The following is a 14,901-nucleotide window of genomic DNA, read 5'->3' as shown; positions in this document are numbered from 1 at the left end:
ACTTACTAATAGTAATGCTCATTAGCAATGTGTATTGATATAGCGACACTTACTGCTACTTGAGTACCGCAGGTTGCATTAATAGAGTAACTAGCAGTCCGTGTGTGGCAATAGTAATGGTAATATTGCTGTGCGTGTCTTTGCATGGCAATATGACCACACACTTGTGCATCAACTTGTATTATTAAATATATAGTAAAGTGTTTTTGTCTGCCTGTTAGAATTTTTTTACAGCCAAATTTACCAGGAAAAAATACAGCTTTAACAGAGGGTGGAGTTAGAGGATGGATGAAAAAATGCCATACTTATATCAGTCAACTACATTATCAGGACATATGATGACACTGCTATTTACAAAGCCATACATGTCCCTATAGGAAAAAAGAAAAACATATTTACCATTCTGAGCCATGTCAAGACTGGTGATAGAGGAATACCACTTTGGACCATGGCACATAAGCTTCTCATCCTTTATCTTTAATCCTGCATGAATTTGAGCCTACAAGATATAATCCTGTTTTAAGTTAATGGAGACACTTAACCATTTCTGCCTTTAGTGTTTTTTCACCTTATGCATCCAAGCAATTTTCACCTCCCATTCATTCACCAATAACTTTATCACTAATTATCACAATGAAATACTCTATATCTTTTTTTCTGACAACAATCAGGCTTTTTTTGGGTGGTACATTTAGGTGGCTAAGAAATATTCTAAACACATTTTAATGGGAATATTAAGAGACAAATGGAAAAAAAATCATGATTTGTCAGTTTTTGGCCATTATAGCATTAAAATAATACATGCTACCATAATTAAAACCCACGGATTGTATTTGCCAATTTTGTCCCGGGTTATTACACCATTTAAATTATGCCCCTATCACATTGTATGGCACCAATATTTTATTTGGAAATAAAGGTGCATTTTTCAGTTTTGCGTCCATCACTATTTACAAGCTTATAATTTAAAAAATATTAGTAATTTAACCTCTTGACATGCATATTAAAAAAAGTTCAGACCCTTAGTTAACTATGTTGTTTTTTATTGTAATTTTTTTCTAATTAAAAATGTTATTTAAATCTTATTGAGTGTGTGGGAGGTAAACAGTTAATTTTAAATGTAAAAATGTCTATTCATTTTAATAAAAATGTACGTAGATGTAGTTTTACTATTTTACAGTATGGGCTGTACCTGCGCAGATCGCTCCTGGTGACATCAGCAGGAGCGATGACACGGCAATGTAGGCGCAATGGTTTTCAGACTTTAAAATCTGAAATTCCAGAAGTGAACCGGAGCCGGAGCATCAGTGAGTGGCTGCGCGGGCACAGGACGTCTGCGGTGGACCATTAGAAGTCCCGGGTAAGTTCAACTCATTTTCTCCCGACACCCCCACACCCCCCTACAGTATTCCTTTAAATCTACCCTTCCTTAGGAAAAAAAAAACCTGTGTCTGGGATCACCCCTCTCCCCCCCCCCAATGTAATTTGATTAAATATTACCGGTAGTTTAACGTTGATTAAATGATTGTAATGTCTTTAAAAGCAACCAAGCATCATTTTTAACTCCCAAGGCAGCACTATGGCAAATTAATAATACATGCTAAAAATGTGATTCATTATTTAAAAAAAAAAAAAAAGTTAATTTTACCTCATCTTTTTACATTTAACAGACAACTGTAGTGAGAAGAATATGGAGGCTGCCATATTTATTTATTTTTAAGCAATACAAGTTGCCTGGCTATCCAGCTGATCCTTTGCCTCTAATACTTTTAGCCCTAGACCCCCAAACGAGTATGCAGCAGTTCAGGTTTTTCTGGCATTATTGTCAGATCAGACCAGGTTAGCTGCATGCTTGTTTCTGGTGTGATTCAGCCACTACTGCAGCCAAATACATGAGCAGGACTGCCAGGCAACTGCCATTGTTTAACAGGAAATAAATATGGCACCTTCCTTATTCTTCTCACTACAGTTGTTCTTTTAGGGTTAATTATAGGCAGAATCCTTCTACTTCCTCTATCTGCAAGCTGGATGGAGCAACAGAAGATGGAAGGTAGATAAGAAGTCACCTAATTAGACTTAATTACCCACAAACAAACCCATCAAGCAGTAGGGAGGGAGAGGAGCAGTGGCGTAGCTAAGGAGCTGTGGGCCCCGATGCAAGTTTTACAATGGGGCCCCCCCAAGTACTCTATACATAACAATTGATACGGCGCACCAAAACCTGCCAATGGCAACTACAGTGTCAGAGGTGCAAGAAGGGAATGGGGAACAGCTTGTTAATGATTACCACTATTCAAAGGATCTATAGAAGTGATTATTATGAGCACAGGACCAATAGATAACTAATACTGTAGTTGAGGTAGGGCCCTTTGGGGCCCCTCTGGCCCAAGGGCCCCGATGCGGTTGCTACCTCTGCACCCCCTATTGCTACGCCCCTGGAGAGGAGTCTCCCCCATTGTACTTCAAACAGAAAACATTAGTCACACCAAATTGATTTTAGGTAGCTACCTACTCCAAATCACTCTGATTCGAAACGTTAATTAATGCACTTGATGGGGTGGGTGAGGGAGGGTTAACTTACCCATGCTGCCGCCAGATTAAATGGGCTTCAATTGCATCCCACGTCGTGTTCCAAGTCGCATTCACATCACTACCATGCTTCCTTCCTCCGGGTAGAAGGAGGAAACATGGTAGTGACTGTAACGATTGTGTCAGCAATAACAGTCTGATTACGAGGTGATCTGCAGTATCACCTGTAATACAGATATATACCTGATTATATGGTGATCTGCAGAATCACCAATAATGCAAGTATACCAGACAGATAAAGTGATAGCTAATAGCAAAGTATAGTGCTTGGTGCAACAGTAGTATTGATAGGTTTAGCAGTACCTCACCAGAGGAGCTGGTGGGTCCTAACAGTACAGAGCCCCTTACCAGAGTCAGGGCCCTCTGGTGGGAGTAGAGTGGTCAGACTAATCGGGTTCAGCAACAGACAGACAGATACAGTACAAAATTAGAAGGCTAAGGCAAGAAGGTTTTATCAGTCAGAGTCGGCAGCAAGATCAGATGGGCAGAAGTACAGAATCACTGAGCGGAAGAATAGTCAGAACGAGCCAGTCATACACAGATAATATACAGTCTAACGAGTTTAGATAATTAAACTATCAAAGATCTGAGCGCTAACACGAAGTATTAGCAACAACAGACAGCGATTTACTGACAGCTCGCTGTCTTTATGCTGGCAGGGCACTCCCAGGCACGCCCCCGCCAGCCCGGCCAATCAGGGGCGAGGAGCGCTCCCCGTGACGTCAGCCGACCCGCAGGTCAGCTGATGCGTCTCCGAGATACCTAAAGGTCTCACCGCTGGCCGCGCGCGCATAGCTCTGACACTATGCGCCGGCGACAGGCCAGCGCGCGGCGGTCTGAGCTGAGCGGCGGGGACGGCGGTGGCCGTATCACCGCCGCTCGTTACAGTACCCCCCCCCCCCCTTGAGGCGTGGACTCCGGACACGTCTTACATGGTTTCTCTGGATGTAATTTGTGAAACCTGTGTCTTATTTCCTCCGCATGAGGCCGATGGCCCGGTACCCACGATCTCTCTTCCGGCCCATACTCCTTCCAGTGGACCAGATATTGCACTGAATTCTGAACCTCAATCTGGTACTCAGGCTCCCCATCAATCACTACAGGGGGGGGAGGGGGAGAGGAATCCACATGCACAGCAGGTTTCAACAAAGACACATGAAAAGACTTCACACCTCTCATACTAGATGGCAGTGCAATCACATATGTCACATCATTGATCTTTTTGGAAACTGGGTATGGGCCGATAAATCTGGGGCCTAATTTTGCCGAGGGTTGTTTCAGCGCCAGATGCCGGGTCGAAACCCAAACCATGTCCCCTGGTGGAAAGTCCCATTCCACTGACCGTTTCTTATCTGCCTGTCTTTTCTGAGACTGGAAAGCTTTCCCCAAATTATATTTGACAATACACCAAATTTTCTTAAAAGATCACTGCCAATCCTCCAAAGCAGGGAAAGGAGAGGACACCACAGGCAATGGAGAAAATTTGGGAGACCTCCCTGAGACCACCTGGAAAGGAGAAAAGCCCAAAGAGGTGCTTTTCAAGTTATTGTGTGTGAATTCCGCGAATGGCAGAAACCTTGCCCATTCCAATTGGGCATCCACTACATAGCACCTAGGGAATTGTTCTAGAGCCTGATTAACTCTTTCCGTTTGGCCATTGGTCTGTGGGTGGTAGCCGGATGAAAACGACAGGTTCATCCCCAAATGCTGGCAGAAGGCTCTCCAGAATTTGGACACGAACTGGACTCCCCAATCCGACACCACATTCTCCAGAATACCGTGTAAACGGAAAATGTGTTGAATAAAGAGAGCTGCCAGTTCCTGAGCAGAGGGGAGTCAGTACAGAGGGATAAAATGAGCCATCTTGCTGAACCTGTCGACTACCACCCAGATGACAGTATTCCCTTCAGAGCTGGGGAATTCGCCCACAAAGTCCATGGACTAGTGGGTCCAAGGTTCCTCGGGTACTGGTAAGGACTGGAGAGTACCCGCAGGAGCCTGCCTGGATGGTTTGCTTCTGGCACAGACCAAGCAATCCCTCACAAACTCTCTACAATCTAGAGCCAGAGATGGCCACCAAACACATCTAGAAAGTAGATACTGGGTTCTCGCAATCCCAGGATGCCCTGAAATCTTATGTGCATGAAACAACTGCAAAATCTGCAACCAGAAGTGTAGAGGTACAAATAGAACACCATCAGGTTTCCCCTTGGGGACATCTTGTTGATAGGGGCCTAATGTACGTAACCAATCTTCCTAAGTCTCTGTGGCAGCCACCATGACTTTCTCGGGTAGGATATTTTTGGGGGTTGGTGGCTGTACTGTCTCAGGCTCAAAACATCTAAATAGTGCATCCGCTTTAATGTTTTTGTTCCCTGGTTTGTAAGTAATGATAAATCTGAATCTCGAGAAGAATAAAGACCAGCAAGCTTGTCGGGGACTGAGCCTCTTGGCCCCCTCAATATATTCCAAGTTTTTATGGTCAGTGTAAACCGTAATAACATGTTCTGCCCCTTCGAGCCAATGTCGCCATTCCTCAAACGCAAGTTTGATGGCCAACAATTCCCGATTTCCAATATCGTAATTTCTCTCAGCGGGAGAGAATTTACGTGAAAAAAATGCACATGGACGTAATCTGCAATGGAAACCAGAGTGTTGGGACAGAACAGCCCCCACCCCGATCTCCGAGGCATCCACCTCCACTATAAAGGGACAGGTGACGTCCACATGTCGCAAAACAGGGGCGAAAAGCAAAACAATTTCTTCAATGTCGAAAAAGCAGCATGTGCTTCTGGTGACCAATTGTAAATGTCCGCCCCTTTCTTGGTAAGATCAGTGAGAGGTGACACCACGGAAGAGAACCCCTTGATAAACTTTCTATAGTAATTGGAAAAGCCCAAAAATCTCTGGAGTGCTTTTAGCCCCATGGGCTGTGGCCATTCCAGAACTGCCGAGACCTTTTTGGGATCCATGGAGAGCCCGGAAGTGGAAAAGACATACCCTAAAAAAGGAACTTCAGACACTTCAAAAAGACATTTTTCAAGTTTAGCATATAACAGGTTTTGCCTACGCTTCTTTAAGACAAATTTTACATTCTCCCTGTGTTTAGTCAAGTTAGGTGAGAGAATCAGTATATCGTCCAAGTACACCAGAACGAACCGCCCCAGCACCTCTCTGAAGATCTCATTGACCAACTCCTGGAAGACAGCGGGAGCATTACACAACCCGAAGGCCATAACAAGATACTCGTAGTGCCTGTCGGGTGTGTTAAACGCAGTCTTCCATTCGTCACCCTCCCTTATACGTACCAGGTTATATGCCCCTCTTAAATAGAGTTTAGAGAAGATACATGCATCTGTAACCTGGGAGAACAAATCGTCAATCAAGGGCAGTGGGTAACGATTTTTTATGGTAATTTTGTTCAGTTCTCGATAATCAATACATGGGCAAAGCTCACCGTCCTTTTTCTTGACGAAAAAGAATCCTGCTCCGGCCGGAGACTTAGAGGGACGGATGAACCCCTTGGCTAGGTTTTCCTTTATGTAATCCTGCATAGCAAGTTTTTCAGGACCAGAAAGGTTATACAAATGACCTCTAGGGGGCATACAACCTGGTCTTAATTCAATGGGACAATCAATACTCCGGTGCGGAGGAAGTTCGTCTGCCGACTTGGATCAAAAAACGTCAGCGAATTCCGCATATTGGGAGGGCAAACCTTCCAATTGAACCTAAGTGGCACAAATCGCAACTCTCTCTCTGCAATGTCGATGGCAAAATGGAAACCAGCTTAACAACTGGCCAGAGCTCCAATCTATCTGGGAAGAGTGTTTTTGTAGTCACGGCATCCCAAGAATTACGGTGGAGGTGGCCATTTTGAGCACAAAAAACTCTAAACTCTCTTTGTGTAATACTCCCAAACACCAGAGAATGGGTGTTTGTGAAAGGGCCTGACTGCCCTGTAATGGTGAGCCGTCAACTGCTATAACAAAACTTTGCCTGTCTAAAGGAAGTAGTGGTATACCCCATTTCTTAACAAAATCATAATCAATAAAATTGGCGGCTATAAATGCCTGGATAGACAAAACTTGGTCTTCCCAGGTAATAGAACAAGGGAGCAATAAACGATTATCGGTTAGAGGTAAAGCTGGCTCGCCTAGGGTAATACCTCTAGCTACACCTAGGCGGTAAAGTTTTCCGACTTCTTAGGGCAATTGTTTGCTACATGACCCTTTTCTGCACAGTATAAGCAGAGCCTCTCTGTCCGTCTCTGATTTTTCTCTACCTCTGAAAGCTTTAAATGTCCGATCTGCATCGGCTCATCCTAAAGGGGAAGAAGGAGAAGGAGAGGCGATGGGAACGGATCTCCCGGTGTATTTACCACGAGTTTGCTTTTGGTAGCGAATGCGGCGATCAATCTTAACTGCTAATGAGATGGCCTTGTCAACGGTTTTAGGCTCCGGATGACTCAGCATCACATCAGAGATGGGATCAGCCAAACCTGATAAAAAAACTATTTAATAAAGCAAAGGGTCCCCATCTAGCCAACACAGCCCACCTTCTGAATTCTGCAGCATAGGTTTCCACAGAGTTATGCCCCTGCCTGAGGGTCTTAAGCCTCCTTTCAGCGGTAACTGCAATGTCAGGATCGTCGTATATTATCGCCATGGTTTTGAAAAATTCCTGAACTGAAGACAAAGCTTCATGACCAGGGGGTAGACTGTAAGCCCATGGCTGTGAATCCCCTGATAACAGTGTCTTAATAAAAGTCACTCTCTGGCTCTCGGAACCCGAAGAAACGGGTCTCATTTCAAAACAAGAAAGGCAGCGGTTCCTGAAATTCTGAAAATCAGATTTATGCCCAGAAAATCTCTCGGGCATGGGCATTCTGGGTTCAACAACTTGAGGAGACTGCCCTGGTGCGCCCGCAGTCTGGAGGGTCCGCGCGACCTTAGACAGCTGGTTGATCTGAGCCTGTTGGTTATTGACCGTCTCGGTTAAAGTGTTCACTGCTGCGGTCAAGGCCTCAACCTGGCTGCACAAAGTGTCTATAGACATGTTGGTCTGTTACAGAGCCCCTCACCAGAGTCAGGGCCCTCTGGTGGGAGTAGAGTGGTCAGACTAATCAGGTTCGGCAACAGACAGACAGATACAGTACAAAATTGGAAGGCTAAGGCAAAAAGGTTTTAACAGTCAGAGTCTGCAGTAAGATCAGATGGGCAGAAGTACAGAATCACTGAGCGGAAGAATAGTCAGAATAGTCAGAACGAGCCAGAGTCATACACAGATAATATACAGTCTAACGAGTTTAGATAATTAAACTATCAAAGATCTGAGCGCTAACACGAAGTATTCACAACAACAGACAGCGAGCTACTGACAGCTCGCTGTCTTTATGCTGGCAGGGGACTCCCAGGCACGCCCCCGCCAGCCCAGGCCAATCAGGGGCGAAGAGCGCTCCCCGTGACGTCAGCCGACCTGCAGGTCAGTTTATGCGTCTCCGAGACGCGTAAAGGTCTCGCCACTGGCCGCGCGTGCGCATAGCTCACATAGCTCTGACGCTATGCGCCGGCGACAGGCCAGCGCGCGGCGGTCTGAGCTGAGCGGCGGGGACGGCGGTGGTCGTATCCCCGCCGCTCGTTACAGTGACGTGATGTGGGACACAATTGAAGTGCATTAAAGCTGATGGCAGCATGGGTAAGTTAACCCTCCCTCACTCGCCCCCTCAGGTGCGTTAATTAACGGTTAGAATGCGAGTGATTTCGAGTAGGTAGCTACTCAAAATCAATTTGGATCTCATCCCTGACCTTAAGTGATTGAAGAATGTAACATTACCTCTTCACGTGATTTGTCCCAGTTCATATGGTAAATATAAACCATGAAAAATGAAGCTTGCAAAAATACAGTGAACATCAGTCCAATCCAAAAACCTGCACAAAGGAGTACACTATCAGGTTCTTAAGCAGTAAATTTCCATACATGTCATTAACCTGTCATACTGTTCTAACATTTTCCCTCTGTAGACAGTGTCCATATGGAGATTTTTCCCCATTTCCTTTCCTCTTTACAGGAACCAAAAAGTGACTTTTTCCCACTAGTATCCAGATAGCCATAAAAAAAATCAACAGAGATGTCCATCCTAATCTACTACTGGAACATAGAGTAAAATTTGTAGTTGACATTATGCTTCAAAAAGTAAAGCTTTGTTTGGCATACCAGATCTGTGTTAACCTAGACTTTTTTGTGTTTTTTTTTTTTTTGTGGGGAGGGGAGGGAGGAGGGGAATCATATAGCCAGCATAACCTACATAGCTAGTGTGCTCACCTTGTACTCCAAGTTTTGCAGCAAACATCAGTGATATTCCTATGGGTAGACCCAGAAGGTAAAATCCTATGGCATTGGCTACAGCACCAATATATTGTTTTCCAGTTCCTCTCAGTATTCCTCCACAGGTACCCTAGAAGTAAATACAAAATATGATCTACAAAACTCAGTCACAAGATACCAATACTGCTCATATGCGTGGTACATTTAAATGCTTCAGTGCTTACGGCTATGCTGTCACACAGGTGAAATGGAACAAAGATCAGCATGGCCTGGGAAACCAATGTAGCAATCTCCCTGTAAGGAACAACAAGCTGTGGTTCTGCAGTTTTGCACTTTGTATGAGATCTGTTCACATAAATTATAGTAACTGGATAAACACAATGATGATCACTTTGCGTACCTGTCAGATGTAAAAACATATGCAATCACATCCTTCAATCCAGCTAGAACACTTACAGTGACCAATGAGCAAAGGGCTGTGAGACAGAACATAAGAGAGTCACAATAGCATAATCATTTGATACATGTGAGAGACCTCAAGCAAATGTCTGCAACATTCATTCACGTTAATAAACTACTAAATTCCCCCATCCCGATTTAATTGATTTAATAAAGTAAATGGTACAGGGTTTTCTGGGGGGGGGGGGGGGGGGGGGGGGGGGGTCTCTGGGACTTTTTAGTAGATATAGATAATTAATTTGCCAATAGTGGAGTCATGTCATTTAGTATTAGTAGTAAAGCCATACCATTTGTATTATAACATCTTAAAAAGGATCACATTTATAAACTATTTTTTAAAACATGGCTAGAAAACAAATTCTGTCTAGACATCAGAATTACAATGCATTCATTATTACCGACCCTATTTGGCTGAGCGATCCATAAACGCCACATATTTTAAAATGTAATTCCGTGAGAGCTGTACAATATGTTTTAAACTGGGACTGTGCGAATGCACAGCAGAGGGCTCACATCCCTGTTGCCATGGTGATGTATATACAGTTGATCCTCTGGGCAGCGGAAGTGTCAGGCACGTCTTCAGCTTCTCTTGGGTTTCAGCAACATCAGCAATTCCCCTGTGAGCCAAACAGGAGGAATACCGACTAACGACTTGTACAGTTATCTAGCTGACTTGGAGGTTGATTCAATTTGTAGGACGAGATCCCTGCACTTTGGCTCAATAGGCTGCCTGTCAAGTGACAGGCAGCCTATTTAGCCAATCAAAGTGTTGAGATCTCGTCCTAAAAAGTCACTGAACCTGACAGGGTCCAGAGTGGGACAATTGGAGCAGCCCTTCGTTTTGGGGTAGCACGAGTAAGTGAATAGTGCATGCTACAGCAGTAGTGTGCTACTTTGAAAATGTTACTTGCACTGCCACACTAAGCTGCACTGCTTGAGCAGTGTAGCTTAGTGAATCAACCCCTACTGATTTGTATGTGAGCCAGATGTAGCCAGAGCCACATATGGCTCCCGAGCCATAGGTTCCCTACCCCGATATAGAGCAATAACTATATCATGGCGGTTTTGAAAGTAACATGGAAGTATTAAATAGAAAGCAATACAATGATGATGTCTTTGTCTGAATAGAACACAATAGAGTTTTCTATGGTGTCTGGAGAAGCAAAAGAGAAAAATACCAGAACCACTGAGTAGGCACAAAAAGGTTGAATACTTCCATATGCCTAAAACAAGTAGTGGTACTTTTTTTGTACATTGGCATTATAGACTAGTTTGCTTTATTTATCATCAATTGGAATAAACAATTTGTTTTGTAGAGGCAAACTGTATTGCTGTACTTGTGATCAATGACTGTCTCTTACCTATGCATAAAAATACAGCTTTACATGATGTTTGGGCTTGCTCCACGTCTCCAGCTCCTAACGCAGTTCCTATACGTACAGTTGCAGCCCCACCCAATCCAACAGCTACCTGTCAGAAAAGCATCTCATGATTTATATATCACAATATATGTATCAAATTCACAGTTCAGTTACGTCTTAACCATACCAGAATGCTAGAATATTTTTTTGATTTGGTGAACATGACAATACTGGCATGTAGCCATGCCACACCTGTATGACCCTACTGTATTAAGTCAACAAGGATGGTGAGAAGTGAAGGAAGTGCAGAAGTGATCAGGCTAGGAGACAAAATACTACCCAACGTGGGAGTACGTCTGCTAGCAAACGCATTCCTTTGCTGAGGACATCATGAATCTGTTCATCCGCATATAGAACTGGCAGTGAATTTTTAATGGATACTCAAAAGAAGAGGAAGCGCTTGGCAGTACTGACAAGTGTTTATTGCTGAAATAAGGCTCACTTCAATCCATCATGAACATATTCAAATGTAAACAGATGATACTTATCTTGCTCAGCAGTGTGGGGGTGTCTTGTGTAGTGTTGGGCGCCACTGGATGCACAACCTGATGATTATGTGGCTAGGATTAGCTTCTTGATGCCAATTGCCAACCTTATGGGAGACTTTCATGCTGGCACAGTGTCCTCTTCCTCTTATCGTAAGCCCTGTAGCTGGAACACAACATTCAGGGCTAATAGTTGTCATCCTCGCCACACCATCCAGGTGTAATGATTGGCCATGCAGATCGTGGTCGTGACTGGAACCAGACTGGCAGATCCACGATCTCTGCATGGCAATCGTTTTGGTTTAAACAAAACCAGAAGATCACAATTTAAATACTGACGTCTGCACAACAGAGTAGAATAATACATGTGTTTATTTACAATAATGCAAGTGTACTAATGCAGATCACCATACACATACAATCGTACAATTAAACAACGCGTGGTGCACCACAAATACCAGAACCCTGACTATCTATCTATCTATCTATACAAATATATACAGCAACACACACAATATAAGAATATATACAGACACGTCTCAGCAGAATCAGAACACAGGAGAGTAGTCATACAAGCCAGTATCAATAATCAGAGAATACGAAGTACAATGTCAGAAAGCAGAAAATAGTTAGACTAGCAAGGATCAACACCAGGAGTTCAGAATGCAGGAACAGAGTTCAGGAAGGTTGGCCAGAGTCACAACCCTGCAAGGAAACAAACGAAATGACCTAGCAATGTGCTGCTAGCAAGTTCATCCTTTTATGCAGCACATTGCTCAGGTGACTGGCCAGAATCTTTCACAGTTCCATCTGCTGGCGAGCCAAGGAAATGCACCGCTCCCAGCAATATGAGAGTCATCTGCTGGTAGACAGCGGAAGTCCACCTCAAGCTCCTCAGTGCTGCTACCAGCAGGATGTCACAGGCACAGATCATTACACCAGGCAGTACCAGCTGGTGAAATTATTAGTGCTTGCCGCAACTGCTGTAGCAAAGATGCTTTACACAAGGCATTGAACACTGTTGTATCCCACCTTTACGAACGTAGGTACCCCCATTGGATGATCTCGAGAGGTAAAAAATTGGCCATTCAAAGAGACAGGGAGCAGCTTCTGTTTTGAGTTCTTCACCTAAGCCACGAAAGAGTCATGTGGCGGATGGAACTGTGTTTGTAACTGCTTTTAGCTCTGAGTATAACCTGATCGTGTCCATTATTAAAAATTCACTGCCAGTTATATATGCAGATGAAGAGATCCACCATATCCTTAGCAAAGGAGTGAAGTTTGCTAGTAGACGTGCTCCCACATTGGGTAGTATTCAGTCTCCTAGCTTGATCACTTCTGCATCTCGCCATCCTTGTTAGCTTAATATAGTAGGTTCATACAGATGTGGCATGGCTACATGCTTGTATTGTCATGTTCCCCATATTACAAAATCTGTTGTTTCCTTTCATAACAACAATAATTTTCTGGTGACACAATACATTCATTGCCATACCAAGTATGTGGTCTGTCCGGTGTCTTGCCCTATGTGTTGAACTCAGTATGTTGGGTATACTACCCATCACCTCAGACAATGTATCGTGGGGCTTGAGTCCCTTTTAAGAAGATCCCAAGATGTCCGTCCCCTCCCCAGGTCAATAAGTTCAGTGGTACTAACATACCCCATACCTATTTCCACAAAGCAGTAAAAAAAACCCCATTAAATTACTTTTTTTGTTTTTGCATTCTTAATTAACCATAAATATTTCCCTTCGGCTACTCCCAAGAACGTATCCTCGGTTATGATCAAGAACCGTATCTCCTTGATATCGATTAATGACTGAATGCTGCACACGTTGAACCCTGCCCTGACTAACCTCACTGCACACGTCGATACCATTCCCAGCCTTGAAGCAATGACATTCTGAATTCTGCTGCAGAATGTCATTTTGCAGACTTTAAAAACATTTTTCTTTGAAGTATTCAGAAATGTTTTTTTCTCAAAATCCACAAGGTCTTTAAAAAAAAAAAAAGAAATTCCTCTTGTTTCTACTCTTCTACTTAAAGTATCCTGCAAATTTGGCTTGTACGGGGACTTTGCTATTAACCCCTAAAGGTGACACCCATTGACTCCAAAGTTAAATGGGAATGTACATTTTGGACATGAAAATTTGTAGTAAAAATGAATGGCGAATGATCATTTTGCGCCATGAATATATCCGCTAGTGAACATGTTCTTCCATCACTAATGGAGATTGGAGAAATGTTTAGTGCTATGGTATTATGAGGGACCGGAGTATGAAATACTTACCATGTAAGCTGCTGTAGCCAACTGAAGTATTATGGCTTGTGCACCCAACTCAGTTATGCTCAAAAGACCTGTGGACAAAGCATATAAAATATAACCTTAACAAAAAAAGCATAGTACCAGTCCTCTCACCCATACCACTTCCCCCCAATAGAATCAGAAAGGTTGGTTGTGTGACATGCTCATCCAGGACCTTCAGCCATACAGTCTCTTCACAGCAATATCTGCAGTGCTTTCCTATAACGCCTTATGTCAGTGAATGTGAATTTGTGAATTCATATGTTGTGAGCAGGGTTGCTCATCCGGATTCCGGATAGCCGAAATTTTTAGTTATTACTGTGTACAGCCCTTGGCCCAGCAGCAGCACTGCAACACATACTCTAATAGTGCGTTATTCCACTAGTGCGGTGGGAAATCGCCGCGGATTCTCCGCGGACGAATTCGCATGCAGGAGCGAAATCGCATGCGGTTGTATGCGAATTTTACCAGATCCGAGCGCGGTGCTGACACAGAGCAACACCCGGGTGATTTATCCCCAGAATCCGTGTCTCCAGCATCTAGAAGCCCAGTGAAATCTAAGATGAAGCTCACTGCAGCTGATGAGAAGGTAAGCTCCGCAGCCATCTCGGCAGCTCCTACCCCTGTGCCTCCATCTCCCCTTAAGAACTTTCCTACCTCAGATCAAGGAATAACTCAAAATTATCTAAAAGAGCTGATAGTCCCTCTCAAATCCTCCCTGTCTGCTAAATTTTTACACATAACAAATCAGTTGCAGCAATCTATCGGCTCACTGGGAGACAGAGTAGCTACAGTTGAACATAGTGTGGCCATGCTTACTACTGAGTACAATAAAACAGTAGGTTGCTGGGAAGAAAATCAGCAGAATATATCGTGGCTTAAAATGAAGGCAGTGGATCTAGAGGACAGGAACAGAAGATGCAATTTGAAATTCAGAGGGGTGGAAGAGTCAGTTCTACAGTCACAGCTTAAAGGTTACATTGGAACTTCAGTTCAAAAAACCCTGCCTCAGCTGTCTGACATTGAGAGAGTGATAGAATGTGCACATACTGTAGGCTTCCTAAGCCCTTACATCTGCCAGACAATGTCCCCAGAGATGCCATCTGTAATTTTTAATTCATCCATACCAAAGAAAACTTGCTTCATTCAATCTGTTAAACAAAATGGATCCCTACCTGAGCCTTTTAAAGACATTACCTTGTAAAGACTTATCAGAGGCCACATTAGCTAAATGCAGATCGCTGGCCCCAATCACAAAAGCATTACGTGATAACAACATTTTATACCGTTGGGGATTTCCCACAAAGCTACTTGTTAC

At 43.6% G+C, this 14,901-nt stretch overlaps 1 protein-coding gene across 4 annotated transcripts in view; it reads right to left on the bottom strand.

Annotated features, from left to right (window-relative positions):
• LOC137546312 (multidrug and toxin extrusion protein 2-like) overlaps window positions 1-14,901 on the bottom strand; it is a 64,259-nt gene that overhangs the window by 2,528 nt on the left and 46,830 nt on the right. For 3 of the 4 annotated variants that reach the window (XM_068268610.1, XM_068268611.1, XM_068268612.1), the window contains 7 exons: window positions 13,569-13,636; window positions 10,734-10,842; window positions 9,314-9,389; window positions 9,138-9,207; window positions 8,911-9,043; window positions 8,422-8,516; window positions 400-499 (listed from right to left, as the gene is read on the bottom strand). In XM_068268610.1, the coding sequence (XP_068124711.1) occupies window positions 400-499; window positions 8,422-8,516; window positions 8,911-9,043; window positions 9,138-9,207; window positions 9,314-9,389; window positions 10,734-10,842; window positions 13,569-13,636 (651 nt within the window). Of the gene's footprint in view, window positions 1-399; window positions 515-8,421; window positions 8,517-8,910; window positions 9,044-9,137; window positions 9,208-9,313; window positions 9,390-10,733; window positions 10,843-13,568; window positions 13,637-14,901 lie in introns of those variants that run through there. The other variant, XM_068268613.1, reaches the window with a different exon arrangement.

This window comes from Hyperolius riggenbachi, chromosome 2 (assembly GCF_040937935.1).
Source record: "Hyperolius riggenbachi isolate aHypRig1 chromosome 2, aHypRig1.pri, whole genome shotgun sequence".
NCBI lineage: Eukaryota > Metazoa > Chordata > Amphibia > Anura > Hyperoliidae > Hyperolius > Hyperolius riggenbachi.
This window is presented reverse-complemented; position numbering and strand designations above follow the sequence as displayed.